The following is a 23,716-nucleotide window of genomic DNA, read 5'->3' as shown; positions in this document are numbered from 1 at the left end:
GAAATGTTGACCTTCCAGATCCATCCTTCAGAGACATTCTGCAGCCAACATTCTCTACGATGCATCCTTCTGTCTCGGCACCCGTTGGGTTATCTCCCGTGAAAAGAGATGTGTTGCAGCAACCACACTCCTTATCCAGAAGTGTTCCAAGTACTGGTTTTGAAAGGTAGATGGCATGGCACTCTCTGGTGTGTTGTAGTAAACATGTTCCTATCTGAGTGAGTCACGACACCGGTGTGATTTTGTTTTACCCTTAGAAAATGTGTGTCACCTTTGGAGCCAGATACCGACACCAGCAGCTGGAGATCTAGGTCACACTCTGAAGAGCTCTTGCAATCCATAGGGACAGCTTCATCTGTGGACTCATTTGTAATTGAAGGTATCCCGGGAACTCAACATGATACCTTTGACATGCAAAAATGTTTAATTTATTCACAAACAGTGTAAAATCATATCACTTCTAAAGAAAATCAGAAGAAAGCTTTATGTGTTGTCATTATTATGTTCATTGTCCAGTAAATATGGTCAAAAATTTGGAGACCAGTGCTCTGCAGGTGATCTGAGCTATTTTTCCAGCCCTTTAACGTTTGAATGTCATTTTTAAAAGCTGCCCTTATTGTAGTCGTAGGATGCCTTGCAGTGGTGCAAACAGCAGGAAGGATCCAATGGTGCGTTCCCTCCAGCGCTATTGATGTTGCGCTAGCAGAAACCAACACTTGCACAACGCTGATTTCAGTTGCGAATGTGACAGGTTTCCTGGAAAGCATCTTGCGCTAGCCAGCACCAGTGACAGACAAGTGTTGGTTTCCACTAGTGCAACATCAGTAGCACAAGCAGGAGTGCACTGTTGGATCCTTCCCAAAGCATTCAGCCTGTACTGGAACAGACCTGTATAGCGGGTTCCCAAAAGACAGCTGCCTCGGCTCCTTCCTCAAGCCCATGAACACTGGCCCAGTTAATTCCCCAGTGGAGAACAGGGGGAAGGGGAGTGGTACAGTACTATGGCCCCTCTGTCTGTGACTGCAGAGGAGCTTCCCCAAGCTCAGTCACACTCACCGCAAGGATAGCGAGGCCTTCCTGGCTGTGTAGTTTTTGTTTGCAGGGGGGCTTTTAATCTCAGCTAGGGATGTCAAAGGAGTCCATCCAGGGGGTGAAGCTCATCAAGCTTTAATCAGCTCAGCCCCCCGGACTTCATCTTGCTTTCCCACGAACTGGCTGAACTCAATCTGCATGAGGTTGGGCCAGTTTGCAGATTTCCGGGCTTTTTTATTTGCGTAAAAAGCAATTTGCACAAATGACAGCTGCAATGTGTGCAAATTATGCAAACCGTGGCCAGAATTTGTGTAATTTGCACAAATGGCTTCTTATGCGATTTTTTAAAGAAACCCCCAAAAGTTCCTGGATTTCGGGAAGAAACCCCCTAGCTTGGCTTGCAAATGCAAGCTGAATCAGGGGCACCATGGAAATCCAACAAGCCCAAAAAGGGATGGATTTCCTGGCGATGGACATCCCTAATCTCAGCATCTCCATTTTAAAAATATGTATAGTGTGCTGGAGGCTGCTTTCTTTTCTTTTTTTGTCTAATGGATTTCATACCTAAGATACACCCAAGCACACATTCGTAGTAATTGACAGCTGTATCTGTGATCTCCTGGTTCACACGTTACCTGTGTCTATGCAAGCTCATACCTGTGATCCGTCAATATTGCTTGGTTCAGGGTGTGAACCAGCCTTAGGCCTTAATTGTATTATCTAATCACTGCCTAAGTTAAACTGGCATGTGCTCATGTTTGTGTGGCTGGTACATTTAAGAATGTTTCCGTTGCTTGCTGCAGATGACGTCGATGCCTCCTTAGGGAGCGACCTCAGCACGGACGCTTTGGAATTTGAGGCAGAGTCTTGGAGCCTTGTTGTGGACCCTTCGTTTTGTAACAGACAAGAAAAGGATGTTATCAAACGACAAGATGTGATTTTCGGTTAGTATGCAAAAGCTCCCCCTGAGGTTCCATATAGTGGGACAGAGATGACAATATAAAACATGCTGGGATCACCAGTGGAATGAAATGAGACTGCCTGCTACTTCAGAAATCAGAGTGAAGATCTCATTTCTACCTTGAGCACTTCACTGTTGACTGCTCTCTGAGAGAATGAGAGCAGCAAAAGTCATGTAGCTTCCTCCTGCCAAAGAATATATATCTCAGGTGTGGGAATCTGATCAATATCGTTTAGTGTGAGTCATTAATGGATTTGACTCGAGAAAAGGAGTGAAGGAAGAACTGCAACTGGACAAAAGTGGACAAAAATGTTCCCGTGTTTAGATGAGCAGAACTGGACATAGCACAGTGGACAAAATGTTCCCGTGTTTAGATGAGCTGCAAGAACTTCACCAGCAGTTCTTCTGTAGTATGAAGGAGAGAAGGCAGGAATCAGGTCAGGAGGGAAGTGATAGAAACTTTGTCGTCAGCAGAACTGATGCTTGGGCAAAATGGTTGGACCAGCAACAAAATGCTGCATTGTGGAATGCTCTTGGGTTACAGCCAGCCATACCCTTTTCCAGGACACTCCATTACTTTCCCTTTCCCCCAATTTCCCCATTTCTTCTTCCCAGCATTCAGTCAACATTCAGTGCTAATTGAGCTTGCTCAGTCTTCATTGGGCTGTTTTTGTCCTCACCCCCTTGTAAGGTTCCCCCCTGCTTCCTAATGACTTTTTGTATTTCTGCAGACCTTGGGGTTCCTTCAGGCCTGCTGATCCCTCTCCCTTGTGTGTGGATGGTTCCATTTTGGCTACCTAAGGATTGGCACGTGGAGAACATGTTCATTCTTAGTATATAGGATGTCTGTTTTCAGTTATTTTTTATTCTGCACTTTCCTTCTCTTTACTGTAGAGCTGATGCAAACAGAAGTGCACCACATCCATACCCTGTTCATCATGTCAAAAATATTCAGAAAAGGAATGAAGGAAGAACTGCAACTGGACCATAGCACAGTGGACAAAATATTCCCGTGTTTAGATGAGCTGCAAGAACTTCACCAGCAGTTCTTCTGTAGTATGAAGGAGAGAAGGCAGGAATCAGGTCAGGAGGGAAGTGATAGAAATTTTGTCATCAGCAGAATTGGAGACATCCTTGTGCAGCAGGTAAGGCTCTGAAGAGAAGTATACTTCCATTGTAGCATTTCTACGGCAGCGAAAAGATGCAACCATGCTTTCAAGGCAAATGGCGTATCTGGCTGTCTTAAGGGATGATTAATAAGGTGTTGAGATTTCATCTCCTGAACTAAATTTGAAGTTGCATACAACTGAATGCCACTGTTCGGTAGGAAACTATTCACATCACCAAATCTTCCATTTAAATCAGCACTAACCACTATATGCTGAAATAGATTCTAAAATTCTTGGGTTTCCCAAATTAGCAGTTCAGTCCTTTACATGTCTACTCAGAGGTAAAACACATTGACCTCAGTGGGGCTTACTCCCAGGTAAATGGGTATAGGATTGCAGCCTAACCTACAAATTATTTGAATGAGAGTGGTTTTTAAATGGAAAACCAATTTTCAGTGATATCCGACCCCCCGACCCCTTGCAGCCAGCATGGAAAGAACCCCACAGGCTGGCCTCTGAGGTTGGAAAATCGACCTCAGAGAGGGGGAAAAGGAAGCATGGGAGGGGAGGAGACCAGAGTGCCCAGGATACAAGCTGCCCTGAGCATCTTCCAGCTTCCTTCCCCCTCCCTCTGAAATGCCATCACTAGACAGGCAAAGAAGCCCATCTAGAGAAAAACGCAATGATTGGAGGATAGGGCTTTGCTGGGTTCAGCCTGACAGGGCTTTGGATACACGGGTGACCAAGTTTCAGTTGTATTCTGAATTTGGCAGCAAACAAAATGGCAGTGTGGCCCCAGAATTCAGCTGCAAACTGCTATGAAGCCTTAGAAAGTCCAAATTTAGCTTGAAAGCAGGGGCAGGGGTGGGGGTGCAGAAGCAAAGGTAGGCTGCATTGCTTCCGCCTGCTCTAGCGCTTCTTGTTCTGCCAACTTAGCTCCATGGGCACAATATCCAGAATTCTCATATAGTGCCAATGCAACAGGTTGTGTTGTTATCCTGGTGCTCTTCCCAAATACATACTTGTCCATGGGACATTAATTTTGAATGTTTGATTTACTTAATCTTGTCTGATTGTTAAAGTGTAATTCAGTTCTAGCCAAAAAATAACTTTTTTGATACATTTTGCAAATATTAAAAATTAAAAATAGGGGACTACATCTCATTTGTATTGCTCACATAAATACTCTCATTGCTAACTGTACTCAAACAGGAATAAGGTTTATTTGACCTACTGACATCAGAGATCAGTAAGCTGCTTGATGCCAGCATTGCAGGAACATCTAATTTGCCAACATATTCAATGTAAAAGCATTTGATATTCCATGAGCACTGGAGCATTGCTGCTTTTTATCAGTTTTCAGAAGAGAATGCAAACAAGATGAAGACCATATATGGGGAGTTTTGTAGTCATCAGAAAGAAGCAGTCAGCCTTTTCAAAGAGCTGCAACAAAATAAAAAGTTCCAGAACTTCATCAAAGTAAGTTGGCAATAGCAGATGAGTTACTGCTGTAGGAACGATTGCCTGAATGCATCTTAAATTATAGAAATATACTTGCATTAGATCTGGTGTAACATAGTGGCTCAGAGACTGAGCTATGAATGAGGAAGTCCCTGGTTCGAATCTCTCCTCTCCCATCTCTCCTCTTGCCTAAGGCCACTATGTGGCCTTAGGCAAGCCACTCTCTCTTGCCATCTGGGGGACAATAATACTGACTTAGGTTGTTCTAAAGAGTACAGCTAGATAATGTATGTGAAGTACTTTGAACACCTGAACACACCATACAAATGTTAAGTATTGCTATTAGTAGCAGTACTATTGTTCTAATCATTAATTTAAATTTCCATAACAGAGACTTCTTTTAAACAAATCATCTTGAATTAATTAAATTTTGTGGACACAAAAATTCTTGGCATGGAATGCTTGGAATATTGGCTTAAGTTCCATTCTAAAACTGGGCTCATAGCATTCAGTAAGGCTTTTATTTAGTTAGTTAGGTTTATATCCCACCTTTCTGCCAAAAACAGCACTCAAGGTGGCTAACAATAATAAAATACAGGTTAAAAACAAAATCTTAATTAAAACAGAACATAAAAATAGATGCATACAAGCACAATTAAGAAATCAACAATAAAAGAAACAGACAACACCCAACCAATTTAAATCCCCTTCAGCAAGAGTCCAGCTTAAATGCCAAAGACCTGCCTGAATAAAAACATATTTGCCTGCTGGTGGAAGGAAAACAGAGAAGGAGCCAACCTAACCTCTCTCAGCAGGGAGTGTAGAGTCTGGAACAAAATAAAGTTTAGTACAAAAACAAAAGTATTTTCTGGTTCCCATTTTATTTGAATAATTTTTTTTTAAAAACCACCTCAAACTGAAGCAATAATCTTCATGATGGGCAGAGCAATCCTACAGCTTGGGAGAGCATTCCAGAGTCCATAGGATATAGTGGATTTCCACTACTGAGGCCATAGACCCTATTATGACCGCAGGAGGGGAAATCCAAGCAGGGATTTCACACACAGTGAGTTCCATGGCAGCTTCTCTCGTGAGACTGCTGTTGCAGGAAGGAAGGGGGTGCTGGCAGGAGGGAAGGGAGAGGAGATGTCGAGGATCTGCCAGATCCAAAGGCGTCTTAGCCCTGGCCCCGCCTGGCTCGGAAGCCCATCTAGTGGGAAACAGTGTAAAGGGGGACGGAGAGGCAAAATCTGCCACTGTTGCTCCTCCCGCCCTGCGGGCATCAGCAGCCTGTCAGGGCATAGAATTCTTGGAAGCCTCCAGGATTGGAGGCTTCTGTCTAGCAGGCAGCAATCCAGTAAGATTATACCCTTAATCAACTACAGACCTTGTTTTCTATTGGGCAGGATGATTAAATAAATGCTACAAATAAGATAATAAGTAAAACACAGCCAGCCCAATCCAGCAGGTGAGGTGGAAATAGGCGTCACAGGCATCACAGTGGAAATAGGCATCATGTTACTCATATGAATGTCATCATTGTATTCCACAGGTGCTACTTCATTGTTAGTTACAAATATTCAGAGCAGCCACAGACTCTCCTGATTCATTGGCTTGGGGAAATTATCAGATCATTCAAAACAAATATATATATATAGTAGTTAGCTTATTGTCTACACCAGCCAACTACCATGGCTAAATACAGAGAATGATGAATTTATATCAAATGGATTAAAGCAGAGAAAACAAAGGACCCTCTTTCCCTACCAAAGCAGAGAGGTTAGACGTAAACTGCCTATCAAATATGTCAAACAAGGACTGTTTTAAAAACACCTTTCTATGTTTAAAGCTGCGGAACAGTAATCTTTTGGCTCGACGGCGAGGAATCCCAGAATGCATTCTGCTTGTCACTCAAAGAATCACAAAGTACCCTGTTCTAGTTGAAAGGATATTGCAGTATACCAGAGGTGAGCAATATTTTTAATTCATGTTTCACGAGAAATCCTCAAGGTTTAGTCCATTGAATAAAATTAGAGGCAACAAAGGTATCTATCTTAGTCCATCATATTGTAAATGGGGAAATACCCTCCTAAAGCAAATAGTGAATGCTAGTTTTTCACATACTGAAAAAATGTCACAGCCAGTTTTCCATGAATCAGTGAAGAAGCAGATCCATTCCGCATGCTATATTAATAATTTTGTAAAATGGCTTAAGGGGCTTGTTCAGCCCAAGGAATGGGCACTTCTGCGTATGCCCAGATTTCATTTAGGGTTTTTTTAATCAATTTTTATTATGAGTTTTAACAAAACAAACAAAACTAAAAATGTAACAAAACTAAAAAAAAATAAAAATTCATTTAGCTTTTTAACGACCAATATACAGTTGCACTTAATCAAGAATGACATATTTTAAGTTTCCAAATTCCACCTGAGTAGCCATGTTAGTTTGTAGCACGAAAAAGAGCTGTGGAGTCTTAAAGCATTTTAATTTTGTATACTGCTGTGGTATTTTTATGATCAGTGGTATATAAATGTGTACAAATGTGTACAAACAAAGCTCTTGCTGCAATAATAAACCCCTTAAGCCAACTGAGAAGCCTTCAGAAGTGGCATAAGTGCTCCTCCTCTGGAGAAGAGGGAGGCCTGCGGGTGGGGTAACATCTACGTTGCTGGGGGGCCTCCAGTACGCCTGCGCAGAGGTCTGCTGATGTAGATGCCCACCAGCCATGTTCAACTGGCAGTGGGGCGGGGGGATAGAGCATATGAGGTCAGCCATGGATATGCAGGATCCAAAATCTCATTGTTCCTCTGATGTGCCCACAAAATTGGCCCGAAACTACACCAGCCCTGGGTTTGATAGAATCAATGGAAGGGAAAATGAACAACTCTGTCCCCACACTTTTCCACCCTGATGGCTATGAGCTGGTGGGACTATGGAGGTGGCAGTTTCTCTGCCATGGAATTGCCCTCCCCCAAGGGTAGGGTTGTTTTGTTAGTGACTCAAGTGCCACAGCATTTGTTTGTCCTATGTAAAACTCAGAAGCCTGGTGAGACAATTGAGGGAACTGTTTGGGGACCTGTTGACATCAGTATTGCTGGGGGTGGGTGTTGTGCTCATGAATCACAAAGAAGATCCATAGATGAATTCAGGCCATTGCAATTGAATCTGGTCAACTAATGATTCAACCTGTTGTTACAAAAGCCTTTGAATGGATATACTAACTGCTGTGCCAGCACATTACGAAGAACAGTGTTGCGTAACAGACAGATGCTCTTGCAGGGAGATATGGCAACACAATTGTCTAAGGCAAGGGTGGGCAACCTTTTTTTTCCTATAGAAGGCCGCACTGCCCCATGGGTAATCTGTTGGGAGCCGCATGTTGGCAGTGGGCAGAACTGAAGCCAGCAATGGGTAGGACCAGAGCCAAAAGTGGGTGGGTCACTCTGTTTCTCTTTCTGTTACCTCTTTCTCTCTTTTGGCCATCCTTTTCTCTCTCTGTCCCTGTTCCTTCCTGCCCTGTGGGCTGCCAGGCAAGGGATAGATCACTCTTGGCAGAGCTCTGAACAGATAGCATGCAGAGGACTTTTGAAATTAGTCTGAGGCTGCTTGTAGCCATGGACCACAGTTTGCCGACCCCTGGTTTAGGGTGTGCATATCCAGTATAAATAATTTTTAAAGTATCTTTCATACAGAAGTTGAGTTACAGAGGGCCATGGGGCCACACCTTCCTACCTTTGTCATGGCCCCCTTAGTTACTGTTTTTAGAAGGTTATGGGGTTCCATAAGGATCCCATAATTTGAGTAGGAATGGACAAATCTGTCAATTTCAGTTTCTCTCCATTTCTCATGTTTCAGTCTTAAGTTCAGTTTGTCCTGAACGTTGAGATTTTGTTTTAATTGGAGAACTCCATAGCAAAATTTGAAGAAGAATTTCAAAGGATAACTGAGTTTCAGTTCTCATAGTAGTTCGAAAGTGCAAAATTAGGTAAAATGCAACATGTGGAAGAGCGCTAAACAAAAGCATGTTTGTGTAGCAGGGGAAAGATTGGAGGAAGGGAGGAATGGAGAAGGAGGCAGGGCTGCTCGTGGCTCCCGGTGCTAAATCCTGAGCACACCACCACTACCGGCAGACCTATTTAACTAGGCTATCATCATTGGTACATGTTTATGCTGGCAGTTCAAGTTAGCAGCAAGTGCTGGTCACTCTTCTGTACAATAATTAGATCAGAATTACATGGTTCTGCACCATTAGCTTTTCACAGGATGCCACTCTCTGTTGCTGTGGTGGTACATGCATCTTTTCTTGCATTGCATGAGCTAAAGCAGTGGGAAATATTGGGTTGCCTCTAATATCTTGTTACTTTAATTATGATTAGGATCTAGAAGAACAGTAGCCATAATTTCAGTAATATAAAGCAAGCATATAGTGGATTGAAAAGTATTTGCAGTTTTGAATACAAATAATACTGTGACACAGCCTTATTCATGCCTTCCTCTCTCAAAACACTCAAAAAAGCCTCAGAGCTATGGGATTTAATTAGTATTTTTAATAGTGGAATACATGGGCCATGAATCATGTACAGAAATAATTTGAAAACAATGTCCCTGGTCATTTCCTGTTAAAATCCACTCAAATTATGTCAGGAAAAAGACTTCCTTTAGGGCACAATCCTATGCATGTTTAGACAGAAAGAAGACCTACAACTCCCAGCTTTCCGCAGACAGCATGGCTGGCTAGGGAATGCTGGGAGTTGTAGGCTTTTTTTCTGTCTAAACATGCATAGGACTGCGCCCTTAATTACTTACATGTTTTTGTTTGCTTTTATATAGAAGGAACTGAAGAACATCAAGACTTATGTGAAGCCCTTGGCTTAATCAAGGATATGATTGCAGCAGTTGATTTGCAAGTCAATGAATATGAGAAAAAACAAAAATTGCTGGAGATTCTCAGTAGGATTGAAAACAAAACATATACCAAGTTGAAAAATGGGCATGTTTTCAGGAAGCAGGATTTGACCAAGAAACAGAGGACACTTTTGCATGAAGGTTTAGTCTACTGGAAAACAGCTACAGGACGTTTCAAAGGTGCTTGCTATTCAATGAAGACAAACAGTCTATTGTTCCTCCTTTGTAGCTTTTAACATATAGCATGATTGCATTGTCAAATATATGAGTTTCTGAGATAATGGCATGGATGTCAGGGTGGACACTGAGCCCATAGAATCCCAGAGTAGTTCTGATTCTGAGGTAGAGCAGCCGCTCTTGGGAGAGGAGCGCGCTCATCCTTCCCAGGGCCAACAGCTGGCAGAGATTCCTCCCACCGGCATTCCTGGCATAGATAGCAGTCCCGGGAGTGAGAGAGCGTGGGAAGAAGACTTGCTGGACGTGCGACGCCGACACAGGGAGTGGCACCAAATGGAGGGCGCGGAAAGGAGGCGTAGTGCCCGGTTGGCGCGCAAACAACGGTTGTGCCCAGAGGATCCAAGGGAAAAGGGGAGGGAGTCTCCCTAGCCCATAAGTTCAGGGTCTGCTAGTGATTCTCCTTCAAACAGGGACCAACTGTTCCAACTTAGGGCATAGATACTCTGCTGCTCATAGCTAGTTGCTAACAGTAGAGTTGTTAAGTTGTAAAAGAGGAACAAAGCTTTGAAAAGAATCCCTTTGTCTGCATCTGGACTTGGCTACTGGATTAGACTGAAAGAGGCCGCCAAGGAGCCCTTGACAATGGAAAAGTATGCTGCAGAAAAATGGCTTTTGCATTTGGGCACAAATAGATGTGCTTAGTAGAAAAGAGAATGCAGTCCTCTTGGGCAGGGATTGGTAAACAAAAGGCTTCCGGGATCTACTTTGTTTTTCATCAGAACCTTAAGATCTGCCAGCCAGAGCCTGGTGCAAGAGACAAACATGCTTAAAATTAGAGAATTCTGAGTCCAGAAATTTGAGTATCAGAACTGAACAGAGCTCAGTAGGAACTCTGCTCACACACTGGGACTGTCTTCTCTTCTCCTCCCCCTGCAGCCTCTGCACCCTGCCAGATATGTTCCGGAGGGTCTCCCAGCCCTCTAGAGCATATTTTGAGAGTGTGTGTGGGGGGGACCGCATGCGGGAATCATCCTCTCCCAGTTCTGCTGACAGGAGCAGTCTCATCAGCGGAAGGACGTCATTGGATTGTACCCAATCCAACCACACAAAAATCCACTCCTGGTTTTTGGTTGCCTTGAGCAGTGAAAACGTTTGTATTTTTTATTTGTATAATTTCTATCCTGCACCTTTTGAACATACATTTATGTTCCCAGGCTAACAAAGTAGTACAAAACAATAAACACACAATTTAAAGGAATAGAAAATAGTAAAATGAAGCATGCAAGCTAACGCAACAAACTAAAGTAGCAACAGAGCACTCAAATAAAGTTAAATCAGAACTGGTCTAAGTTAAAAACACTTACATTCACAGTTCCTGTAAAGTCTGTGAAAACAGAGATGTTTTTGCCTGGAACCTAAATGGCTAGTGAAGGGTACCAGATGGGCCTCCCTAGGGAGAGCATTCCAAAAGTGAGGAGCCATCACTGACAAGGCTCACCCTCTGGTCACCACCAGTCACAGTTCAGATACCAGGGCACTTGGAGATAGGCTTCAGAGAACAATCTCAATGGATGGGCAGATTGATGTGGGAACTGGCACAGAGAGGGGGCATAGCTCAGTGGCAGGGCACCTGTCTTGCATGTAGAAGGTCCCAGGTTTGTTCCCCAGCATCTCCTGGTAGGGCAGGAAAAACTCCCACCTGAAACCCTGGAGAGTTGCTTCCAGTCAGTGTTGACAATACTGGGCTAGATAGAACAACGGTCTGACTCGGTATAAGGCACCTTCCTAAGTTCCTGTGTTCCTAGGCGGTCCAACACATATGTGTACAAATTGTTTCACCTTGAGTCTAGTACTAGAAAGTCAACTGTAATTATACTCACGTGTGCGCACACACACACACACATATGTATGTGTGAATAGATATAGGAATGTGTGTGTGTTTCTGCCCTAAGATAAAGAAAGAGATGTTTTAAAAGCATTATCGGAATGTTATCTTCGATCGTGATGCCCTGCAGGCATTTTTGTTTCTGTCGTAAGTTGGCGCAGGAGATGGGAGCGAAGTGGAGGATCATCTACCACTTCCAAAGCCCTGCCAGCTCACGCCAGCTGGGGTGGGAGGTGTGTGTGTGGGGGTCTAGCTTCACTGTTCTTTTAGCCTAGCAGACCTTTATTTTTGGGAATTCCCTCTCTGCCAGCAAAGCAGTACCTCCACCACATCCCATCCCCTTCCAGCCAGTGGGGACGGATCACTGTGAGTCCTTTTAAAAACTGCATTTATTTTTCATGTATTCATTTGATATGGCATTAGAGAGTAACCTATCCCTTTCCTTCCTTCTTAAAAGATACCTTAGCTCTCCTCCTAAATGACGTGATGCTGTTTTTACAAGAAAAAGATCAGAAATATATCTTTGCAGCTGTTGTAAGTATAAATGTCTAGACATGTTAATTGTACTTTTGGATTATCTTAATGATGTATTGTAATTGTATATGCTGTATTGGCCCCAGGAGCGTAGCCAAGCCATTTATAGTGTTAGAAGGGCCTAGAGATCCATAATGCTTGCTTAAGTTCATTATTGGCGCAATTCCCTTGTTAGTAAGCCTCTGAGCATGTGCAGATGAGTCAAAAGGCCAGTAACAGCCCCAGCGCATTCCATACTACTGAATGCTAGACAGCCTTATCAGGCTGTGCCTGGGAAGTAAAGCTACAGTCAGGGCCAGAAATATCGGAACAAGGATAACTGTTTTGGCAGTTGGCCTCTGTACACCACCACATTGAAGTTGAAAGGAAACACACCCAGATGGGAGCAAAGTCAGGACTTTCAGCTGTAATTCAAGGGGTTTGACAAAAGTGGGGCACTAACCATTCAGGAAGTACAGCCAGTGGTATACACACACACCCATCATTGGTGGCTCATAAATAATGGAACAAATGGCTGACAAGCAGCTGCATGGCCAGGTGTGGCCTGTTTCCTGGGTACTCCATGACCAATCAAGCAGATGAAAGGCCTGGAGGTGGTTCTGAGTGTTACATTTGCATTTGGTAGCTGTTCACTGGAACTCCCAACATGAGGTCCAAAGAGGTGTCCATGCGAATGAAGGAGGCCATCCTTAGGGCTGAGGAAACAAAATAAACCCATCAGAGAGATAGCAAAAACAGTGGGAGTGGCCAATACAACAGTTTGGAACATCCTGAAAAAGAAGGAATTAACTGGCAAGCTCAGCAACAGCAAAAGGCCTGGCAGACCATGGAAGACAACTGAAGTGGATGACTGCAGAATTCTGCTCAAGGTGAAGAGGAACCCTTTCACAACATCTAGCCAGGTCAAGAATGCTCTTGCGGAGGTAGGGATGTCATTGTCAACATCTACAGTCAAGGGACAGCTTTATGAATGTAAATACAGAGGCTTCACAACAAGGTGCAAACCACTGGTAACGCTCAAGAACAAAAAGGCCAGATTAGCCTTTGCCAGCAAACACCTAAAAAAGCCTGCCCAGTTCTGGAATAAGATTCTTTGGACTGATGAAACAAGATTAACTTGTACCAGAATGATGGGAAGAGAAAAGTATGGAGAAGGAAAGGAACAGCTCATGATCCAAAGCATACCACATCATCTGTCAAACATGGTGGAGGCAGTGTTATGGCATGGGCATGTATGGCTGCTAATGGAACCGGGTCACTAGGGTTTATTGATGACCTTACTGCTGATAAAAGCAGCAGGATGAATTCTGAAGTGTATAGGGCTATACTTTCTGCTCAGATTCAGCCGAATGCTGCCAAACTGATAGAATGCCGCTTCATATTGCAGATGGATAATGACCCAAAACATACAGCAAAAGCTACCCTAGAGTTTCTCAAGGCAAAGAAGGGGGATGTTCTTCAATGGCCAAGTCAGTCACCTGATCTCAACCCAATAGAGCATGCTTTTCACTTACGGAAGACAAGACTGAAGGCAGAAAGGCCCACAAACAAGCAGCAGCTGAAGGCAGCTGCAGTGAAGGCCTGTCAAAGCATCTCGAGGGAGGAAACTCAGCATTTGGGCATGTCCATAGGTTCCAGACTTAAGGCAGTCATTGACAGCAACGGATTTTCATCCCGGTATTAAAGGCGATCCTTAAGTCTGAAATGATGTTGGTTTGTCCCATTACTTATGAGCCCCCAATGATGAGTGTGTGTGAATGCCACTGGCTGTCCTTCCTGAATGGTTAGTGCCCCACTTCTGTCAAACCCCTTGAATTACAGCTAGAAGTCCTGACTTCGCTCTCATCTGGGTGTGTTTCCTTTCAACTTCAATGTGGTGGTGTACAGAGGCCAACTGCCAAAACAGTTATCCTTGTTCCAATATTTCTGGCCCTGACTGTATGTGTTTATGCTGAGATACAGGTGGCTGTGCTGAGAACCTAGTGCTGTTAGTCTATGCTGGGAATGAACGCTAGGGGTGCTTGCTGCTATTATGCTGCCTGATTGCTAACATGTATGTTATAAAACCCATTGTACCCGATGGCTCTGGGTTCAGAGAAGCTGTCTGATCCAACCACTGGGTACGCCTGTGTGCTGTAAGTTACCCAATAAACTATCTCCTTGTAAGTAAACCTAGGTCTGATTTATCGCTATCTTGGCACCTCTAAATCAAGAGGTCGATGCCCATGACTGGGGCAACACATATGTCCAGGCTTTTTCACTCAGTAATTGCATGTGGTGATGTTTTTTAGATATTGAGCATAATCCTCATTAAATATTTTATCAGGGTGAAAGTCATATTTACTGTAGTTAAAATGAAATGTATTTATTTGTTTTATTTATTTAAAACATTTATGTGCTGCATTTCAGTTTAACAAATTCCTATGTTGTAGAAGATTATAAACTCATGAGACTCTGTAGTTGGCCTTTCACATACCTTCTTTATAGTGTGCAATAATAATAATAAAATTGGGCATGATCCAGCCAAAGTTAAGCACTTTAAGCTAGAATTCTATGCCCACTCACCTGGGGGTAAGTCCCACTGAAGTCAGTGGGACTTACCCTGAGTAAACATGTATAGGATTGTCCTGTTTGTTGTTGTTGTTGTTGTTCAGTCGTTAAGTCATGATCGACTCTTCGTGACCCCATGGACCATAGCACGCCAGGCCTTCCCGTCCTCCGCTCTCTCCCGGAGTGTGCTCAAGTTCATATTCATTGCATCGGTGATGCTATCTAGCCATCTCATCCTCTGCTGTCCCCTTCTCCTTTTGCCTTCAATCTTTCCCAGCATCACGGTCTTTTCCAGGGAGTTTTCTCTTCGCATTAGGTGGCCAAAATATTTGAGCTTCAGCTTCAGTATCTGTCCTTCCAATGAGCAGTCAGGGTTGATTTCCTTTAGGATTAACTGATTTGACTTCCTTGCAGTCCAGGGGACTCGTAAGAGTCTCCTCCAGCACCACAGTTCGAAAGCATCAATTCTTCGGCGCTCGGCCTTCCTTATAGTCCAGCTCTCACAGCCATACATTACTACTGGGAAAACCATAGCTTTGATTATACGGACCTTTGTCGGCAAGGTGCTGTCTCTGCTTCTTACTATGCTGTCTAGGTTTGCCGTAGCTTTCCTCCCAAGGAGCAAGCGTCTTTTAATTTCATGGCTACAGTCACGTCTGCGGTGATCTTGGAGCCCAAGAAAATACAATCTGTCACTGCTTCTATTTCTTCCCCTTCTATATGCCAGGAAGTGATGGGGCCAGATGCCATGATTTTGGTTTTTTTAATGTTGAGTTTCAAACCAGCTTTTGCACTCTCCTCTTTCACCCTCAACAAGAGGCTCTTTAGATTCTCTTCCCTGTCTGCCATTAGGGTGGTATCATCTGCATATCGGAGGTTGTTGATAATTCTCCCGGCAATCTTAATTCCGACCTGTGATTCATCCAACCCGGCATTTCTCATGATGTACTCTGCATATAAGTTAAAAAAGCAGGGCAACAATATGCAGCCTTGCCATACTTCTTTCCCAATTTTGAACCAATCAGTTGTTCCATGTCTGCTTCTTACTGTTGCTTCTTGTCCCTCGTACAGGTTTCTCAGGAGACAGGTAAGATGGTCTGGTACTTCCATCTCTTTCAGAATTTGCCACAGTTTGTTGTGATCCACACAATCAAAGGCTTTAGCGTAGTCAATGAAGCAGAAATAGACGCTTTTCTGGAATTCTCTCGCTTTCTCCATGATGCAGCGAATGTTGGCGATTTGATCTCTAGTTCCTCTGCCTCTTCGAAACCCAGCTTGTACTTCCGGTAGTTCTCGGTTCACATGCTGCTGAAGCCTAGCTTGTAGGATTTTGAGCATCACCTTGCTGGCATGTGAAATGAGCGCAATTGTGCGGTAGTTTGAACACTCTTTGGCGTTGCCCTTCTTTGGAATTGGAATGTAAACTGACCTTTTCCAGTCTTGTGGCCACTGTTGAGTGTTCCAAATTTGTTGGCATATTGAGTGCAGCACTTTAACGGCATCATCTTTTAGGATTTTAAATAGCTCAGTTGGAATACTGTCATCTCCGCTAGCTTTGTTGTTAGTAATGCTTCCTAAGGCCCACTTGACTTCACTCTCGAGGATGTCCGGCTCAAGTTCAGTGACCGCACTCTCATGGCTATCAGGGACATTCAGATCTTTCCTGTATAGTTCTTCTGTGTATTCTTGCCACCTCTTCTTAATCTCATCTGCTTCTGTTAGGTCCCTGCCTTCTTTGTCCTTTATCATGCCCGTCTTTGCACAAAACGTTCCCTTGACATCTCTGATTTTCTTGAAAAGATCTCTAGTCTTTCCCATTCTATTGTTTTCCTCAATTTCTTTGCATTGTTTATTTAAGAAGGCCTTCTTGTCTGTCCTTGCTATTCTCTGGAACTCTGCATTTGGTTGGATATATCTTCCCCTTTCTCCCTTGCTTTTCGCTTCCCTTCTTTCCTCAGCTACTTGTAAAGCCTCCTCAGATAGCCACTTTGCTTTCTTGCATTTCTTTTTCTTTGGGATGGATTTCATTGCTGGCTCCTGAACAATGTTACAGACCTCCGTCCATAGTTCCTCAGGCACTCTGTCTATCAGGTCTAATCCCTTAAATCTATTCGTCACCTCCACTGTATATTCATAAGGGATATGATTTAGGTCATACCTGAATGGTTTAGTGGTTTTCCCTACGTTCTTCAATTTAAGTCGAAATTTTGCAAGAAGCAGCTCATGATCTGAGCCACAATCAGCTCCAGGTCTTGTTTTTACTGACTGTATAGAGCTTCTCTATCTTTGGCTGCAAAGGACATAATCAATCTGATTTCGATATTGACCATCTGGTGATGTCCATGTGTAGAGTCGCCTCTTGTGCTGTTGGAAAAGAGTGTTTGCTATGATCAGCGTGTTCTCTTGGCAAAACTCCATTAGCCTTTGTCCTGCTTCATTTTGTACACCAAGGCCATGCTTGCCTGTTACCCTGGTGATTTCTTGACTTCCTACTTTAGCATTCCAATCCCCTATGATGAAGAGGACATCTTTTTTTGTTGTTTGTTCTAGAAGGTGTTGTAGGTCTTCACAGAACCGATCAACCTCAGCTTCTTTGGCCTCAGTGGTTGGGGCATAGACTGTGATGTTGAATGGTTTGCCTTGGATTCGTACTGAGATCATTCTATCGTTTTTGAGATTGTACCCCAGTACTGCTTTTCCCACCCTTTTATTGACTATGAGTGCTACTCCATTTCTTCTAAGGGATTCTTGCCCACAATAGTAGATATAATGGTCACCTGAATTAAATTCGCCCATGCTTGTCCATTTTAGTTAGCTGATTCCCAAGATGTCGATGTTCAATCTTGCCATCTCATGTTTGACCACCTCCAGCTTACCTTGATTCATTGATCTTACATTCCAGGTTCCTAAACAATATTGTTCTTTACAGCATCGGATTTTCTTTTCACCACCGGACACATCCACAGCTGAGTGTCCTTTCGGCTTTGGCCCAGCCGCTTCACTCTTTCTGGCGCTACTTGGAAATACCCTCTGCCCTTCCCCAGTAGTATATTGGACACCTTCCGACCTGAGGGGCTCATCTTCCGGCGTCATCTCTTTTAGCCTTGTGATACGTTCCATGGGGTTTTCTTGGCAAGAATACTGGAGTGGGTTGCCATTTCCTTCTCCAGTGGACCAGATTTTGTCAGAACTCTCCGCCATGACCTGTCCGTCTTGGGTGGCCCTGCATGGCATAGCTTATGGCTTCACTGAGTTACGCAAGCCCCTTCACCACAACAAGGGGATCCATGAAGGGGATAGACCATATACTTCCCTGAATAAAGCAAGTTACACTGGTATCAGCAAAGACCTACTGGCCAGATTGAGGCATAACAATAACACAGAAGTGCCAGGAATTCTGGCTTCTTGTTATTGAACAACATGGTCATGCACATTGCCTGTTCCCCCCTTTCTGGCTCCTCCCACCTGTAGGCGTGGCTAAACTAACCAAAAACTAATGAAGAAGAAAACGTTTCCTGTTATGGCCAAATCCTGACTCTGGCTTGTTGCTCTCCTACAAAACAGGAATGGGAAGCCCTGGCTTCAGATTCAGTGTTGTTAGGGGAGCAATAAATCAGTAGTTTCTTTTTCCTTCCTCATTAGTTCGTGGTTAATTTGGCTATTTCCATTGGTGCAAAGAGTCAAGCAGCTGTGATAGGAGAGTATGCAAAAGCTGCCCATGAACAATTAGCCAGAATTCTCAGCAATACTGGCTTATCATTACATCCACACATGGCCATGATGGATTTTATAAGAAATTATTCTCCCAATATTTTCACGATGACGAGGGCCCCTTACTCAGTGGACATAGCGATTGTGTTTTCTTCCATGTAGGACCAGAAGCCTGCTGTTATATCCCTTCAGAAACTTATTGTCAGAGAAGTAGCCAATGAAGAGAGAGGGATGTTCCTGATTAGTGCCTCATCCACAGGACCCGAAATGTATGAAATTCATACCACTTCCAAAGAGGAACGCAGTCACTGGATGAGGCAGGTTCAAGAGGCGGTGGAAAGGTACTGGCAGGCGCATTCTTCATTGCTTTTCAACTGTATTCTTTGTTTTACTTTAGTGTAAGAATCATCTCTAGAAATGCTTGCTGGTTCAGATTCGAGTTTGATTGGCAAACTATTTTCTTTGTGGGCAGCAAGAGGTTTTCAAAGCAACTGGCAGCCAGCTTGCCTTTGTTGAACATTTCTTTACAAATGGAAAAAAGATGGAAAGACCAACCTCATCAGGTTGTATGTACCCCACCCACCTCAAAGTGCTGCAGTTTTCACAGGAAGCCCGTGATGGTCATAGAAGTTTTTCTTGCACTGTGACAAGAGAACAAAGGTCAACAAAGGTTGGGTCACGCACAGTTAGGGATGTTGGGGAAATCCTCAACAGAATCAGGTGAGTTCAGATTTCTGGGAATCCAACCCACAAATTCCACAGTGGACCGGCTTTTCCTGAGTCACATGGATTCTGTGGACTTGCGGACTGTTTTCTTTACTTTCCAGAATTTTATGCAAATTTAATAATAGAAAAATATGTAAAATAAAAAAGCATCGGCCCAAAATAGGCTAAAGCATGAAAATGCACATGGGGGGATTCGTGCATTTTTGCAAGTGTACATTTGCACACATTCAGGAAATTGGGAAAAATCTGATTCTGTCAATGAGTGGACGATGGAACGAAAGGCACCTGACAATCCATGGAATGGCGATAGAATGGATTTAACAAAATCTGTACATCCCTATACACAGCTCTACGCTCTACCTATGAGAAGGCATTTTCTGATGGCAAGGTCATTAAGACTGCAATCCTAAACACATTTACTAGCAAGTAAACCTTATTGAATACAAGTAAACATGGATAGGATTACACTGCAATTTTATTTGTCTTCATCTTCTGCTCCATTGCAGAACTTTGAATCTAGCATCACAGATCTTAACTCTTTCTCTGGCAATATGAAATTTCCATCGGATTATCCTTTTTAAATGTAAAATCATAACATGCTTCTGTAAGAACTGTGTTTAAATATCTCAAGACAAAGATTAGTCATTTTGGTGTGGCAGAAGTTGACATTTTACATATTCTGTACATGGAATTCTGTGTGCATATATTTCACTGCCTATAGGTGTACATGTATATGAATACATAAATAGCTTGAGAGGGAAGATAGATTTTTGGCTTCATTTGCTTTGTTTACATTTCAACATGGAAGTTGTCCAGAGGAAGAAGGGAAAATGAGTGAATCTGATGAGGACCGAAGAATAGCTGAAGCCAGAGCAGCCAAAATTCAAAAATGTCAAGGTATGGTATTTGCTCCAGCACTCTTAAAATAATACTTAACATGTCAAAGACTTAGGAATGTGAACAGTAAATGTAGCATTGGATGTTCTCCAGAGTGAGAAGTTCTAGGGGCCGGGCTGCCTGGGTTGGGCTTTCTTTCGAGGAGAGAACACTGAGAGATGTATGATTCTGATGTGCTGCTTAGCAGTACACCATGTTACAACAACCCAGGGGAACATAGGAGGTGTGGTTCTCCCAAGGGCTGCTGCAATTGCTATTAGTGGCTACCTACTAGGAAAAAAATCAGTAACCCATGCCAGGCCTCTGTTTATTCCCAGGAAAGGGGTCTAATGGTTTTGGAGCGGGGGTGGGATTGGAAAAACCATTCAGGAGAAAAAGGTTTATCAGCCTTACCTGCAGTGCCACTGCTCTGATAAAGTTCAGCTTTATTTATTCATTTATTACATAAAATAAATTTAAAAAGTGGTAGTTCCAGTCAGAGATTTCCTGCACCATTTTATTTTATTTTTATTCATTAGCAGTATTTACAGGCTGCCTGTTAGAGAGTTCACGGGGTGGTTTCAAACAAGGCCCTTAACCTCCTCCTTCACAGGAACCTTTCAAAACACCTGTAGCCACATGGGAACCATTTCCTCATGGTGGAATACCATGGGATTGTGATATATGTGAGAGTACCTCAACTATATGGGATTACACCACAGTGAAATGGCTCCCAGTTGATTACAGGTAAGTGTCAGAAAGCCCTGATGTAGTCTATGACTGCTCTGTGCAAGAACTGAGTCTCTTCTTAGCACATTGTTAACACTACATAAATGTTAAATAACAATATTTTCAATTATAGTTAAGTTATAGTTTTCAGATGGATTATATATTTAAAATGATGTTTATGTGGACATAAATGAACACAGACAGAAATCAAATTGTGTGTTTTGTTTTGCTTCTTAGAAAAAATAATAAGAGGCTAACAATGATTCAGTTATTATAATTAACTAATAATTAAGTATTATAATTAAGTAATAATTATAATCATGATTGTTAAAAGAATGCATGATTTTGCATTATTACAGTAACCTTGAGTAACCAGGACCAGCAAATCTGTAACTACTTGGAAGATAAGCTTAATATCTATGCAAAGCTTGGAGATATGAGTGGATTTGAAGATGTTCATGTAGAACCACACCTGCTTATAAAACCAGACTCTGGAGAAACACCTCAAGTAGCCTCACTCCTGGCTGCTGCTCTCAAGGAAGGTAAGGCTGCTACTCCACGCACATCACACACATGACACTCCCTCTACGGGTGTGTCCTCTCCTGTGCGCCTCGTCACACTTCGTAACATTTTGGTTTGTCTCTGGTTCTTCCTCGGTGTCCTGGTACCACGGTTTTTTTTCCTGTACATATGCTCATACTCCGGCAGCGGTACAGTGGTAAACTTTGAAGTGCAGTGCTCATCAAGACAGTTTCTATAGCCACAAAGAAAATCCAAAAATTGTGGATACACCTCTTTGTCTCCCCCTCCCCCTGTGTGTTATATAAGTCTTTTGTAAATCTAATAGGTCTTAATTATGCATTCAAGACCAAGCCACCCCAAAGCACTTTGCATTATAGCAGGCATAGCTCACAACTATGTATTATTGCTGGGAAAATCCATTTCCTCACAACTACTGTGAGGATTGCAGCTGTGAGGATTGCAGGATATTTGAGAGGGGTGATGATGTCATCATCCCTGCTAGTCTTGGTGCTTCAAACCTGTGAGCCCTGGTCTCCCTACACTACTGTTCTCCGAAGATTGTGGGCAGTTCTTTGGGACAGGTTAGGTATACAAGCGTGGAAGCAGCCCCTCCCTTTCCTTTTCTCCTAGCCAAAAAAGGCCAGAATACAATGTCCGTTGCTGTGGATTGCTGCATATATGTGTTCCACCAGGGGTGTCTATTCTTTTGCTGGATGGATATGATTGGATACAGAGCTAAAGGATCATGATACAAAAATGACATAATTCAAAATGGTTCAAATACTCACTCATACCTTAGTTGTTTCACTTGGAGAGGAGGAGTTAGTTCGATCCTAGCCATATCATAATCAGTACAAGGGAAATGGTTGAATCCACAGTCATTAGGAGTGCACCTTAAATTATTGACTGAATGCCTACACTTTCATCCTCTCTGCAGCGGAAAGCCTCCACGTGACCGTAACATTATCACAGATGAATGACACAAGCCTCTCAACAGCAGAGAGTACTGGAGAATCTAGCTTGACAAATCTTGGCGAAGCTGAAGCCTGTGAAACTTTCACTGATTGTTAGTAAGAGCTAAAACTTTTGATCGTCGAAATGCTATGTTTCGGTACTATGCTTCTTCATTTAATCTATCTCAAAATGTAAAGCAAAATAGGGTCAACAAAGACGAATGCCTCCTGTAGGAGAATTACTCATGGCTGGTCATGTGTTCCTCATGTGAATAGTCCTACTTAACCCTTATATATACATGCTCCTATGGAGCAATGTAATGTGTGAACTGGGCAAGCGGGGATGGTAGTAAGCATCAGCTGCCACAGTCGAACAACTGAACATTGCTGCTTATAATAGTGACTAAACATTTTGTGTGTTACATTTGCCTGTGTTGTTAACACCTGCCTGGCCACAGTCACGATGGCTTTCATGGACAAAATATTTAGTTAGTTAGCTGGCCTATAGGGCTCATGCACGTCATGTAATAAAATAGGCAACTTTGTTGCATTTATAATCAGGCATCACATTGTTACTACTTTACCTGTGTGATCGAAAGTCTCTACTTGGACTAAAGTGGCACCCCATTGGATGATAAGTGGGGAGGAGTTATAGTTCTGTGTCTTGCCTTCAACAATGGTCATGACATCATTTTGACAGTGCAACAACGATGGGGGGAGGAGAGGGTATTTTAGAGGCCCATAAGATGAGGTGCAGCAGGCCCAAGAAAACCTCTCATTACACTAGAGCTGTGCCATGCCAGGGATTCCCAGACCTTTAGCACAGCCATGTTGATGGCGGCAGCTGCTGTTCCAGTGCAGGTGATTGGGCAAAGTGACAGCTCTGTTAGAAAGGAGTTCCACAAACCTCTCTCCTCTCTCTCTCTCTCTCTCTGTGTGTGTGTGTGTGTGTGTATAATTTTAGATTTTTAAAAATACTGCAAAAAATAAGTCAAAAGTTGAAAAGACAAATATCACAACTGGGATGAGGGAAGAACTCAGGAAAAGGAGGTGGAGAAAGGGTTGTGTAATGGGACAAACAAGGATAGAGGAGAAGAGGGGGAAAGGGATAAAGGTAGGTGGATGGGGTGGGGAAGGGAAGGGAAGCCAGGAGTAATTTTCGTTGAGTCCAGAATGATTACTCATGGCATGCATTTAACTTCATAAATCTGACTCATATCCTTTCCTAATGGTTTTAATCACTAGTTCCAGAACTAAAGGTAGAGAATGAGCCTGGTGATTCAGACGTTCATGATGCAAACAACTTAGCAGAAGCTGACGTGCTAGACAAGGTACTGTACTTGATGCACTTTCTTTTGGAGTTGTGCATGCTCTGCATCTACAGCTCTGAATCTGGTGTGCGCAGCACCCGCTCCTTTTCCCATGGTCACTTTTCGCCCTCTACCCCCTCTGCCACCTTTTCCAGTCTCAATATTCTTCTTTTGCCCAGTACTTTCCTCCATACGTGCATCATCTGAGCACTTCTTAAAATAAATAACCATGCCACATTTGTAAACTGCAGACATTGTCAGATAATAAGACTC

The 23,716-nt window shown here is 43.1% G+C and overlaps 1 protein-coding gene across 2 annotated transcripts in view; it reads left to right on the top strand.

Moving 5' to 3' along the window:
- ARHGEF28 (Rho guanine nucleotide exchange factor 28) overlaps positions 1-23,716 on the top strand; it is a 211,346-nt gene that overhangs the window by 153,084 nt on the left and 34,546 nt on the right. For both annotated transcript variants that reach the window (XM_084833481.1, XM_084833480.1), the window contains exons 19-31: positions 19-166; positions 258-379; positions 1,836-1,976; positions 2,888-3,138; positions 4,459-4,581; positions 6,413-6,530; positions 9,395-9,649; positions 11,989-12,065; positions 18,489-18,667; positions 19,861-19,949; positions 21,017-21,199; positions 22,118-22,246; positions 23,379-23,464. In XM_084833481.1, the coding sequence (XP_084689607.1) occupies positions 19-166; positions 258-379; positions 1,836-1,976; positions 2,888-3,138; positions 4,459-4,581; positions 6,413-6,530; positions 9,395-9,649; positions 11,989-12,065; positions 18,489-18,667; positions 19,861-19,949; positions 21,017-21,199; positions 22,118-22,246; positions 23,379-23,464 (1,901 nt within the window). The remainder of the gene's footprint in view (positions 1-18; positions 167-257; positions 380-1,835; positions 1,977-2,887; positions 3,139-4,458; positions 4,582-6,412; positions 6,531-9,394; positions 9,650-11,988; positions 12,066-18,488; positions 18,668-19,860; positions 19,950-21,016; positions 21,200-22,117; positions 22,247-23,378; positions 23,465-23,716) is intronic.

This window comes from Heloderma suspectum, chromosome 2, assembly GCF_057233095.1.
Source record: "Heloderma suspectum isolate Gila_16-S chromosome 2, 16-S_ref, whole genome shotgun sequence".
Classification (NCBI taxonomy): Eukaryota; Metazoa; Chordata; class Lepidosauria; order Squamata; family Helodermatidae; genus Heloderma; species Heloderma suspectum.
The sequence above is the reverse complement of the archived record's forward strand: the minus strand, read 5'-3'. Positions and strand labels throughout refer to the sequence as shown.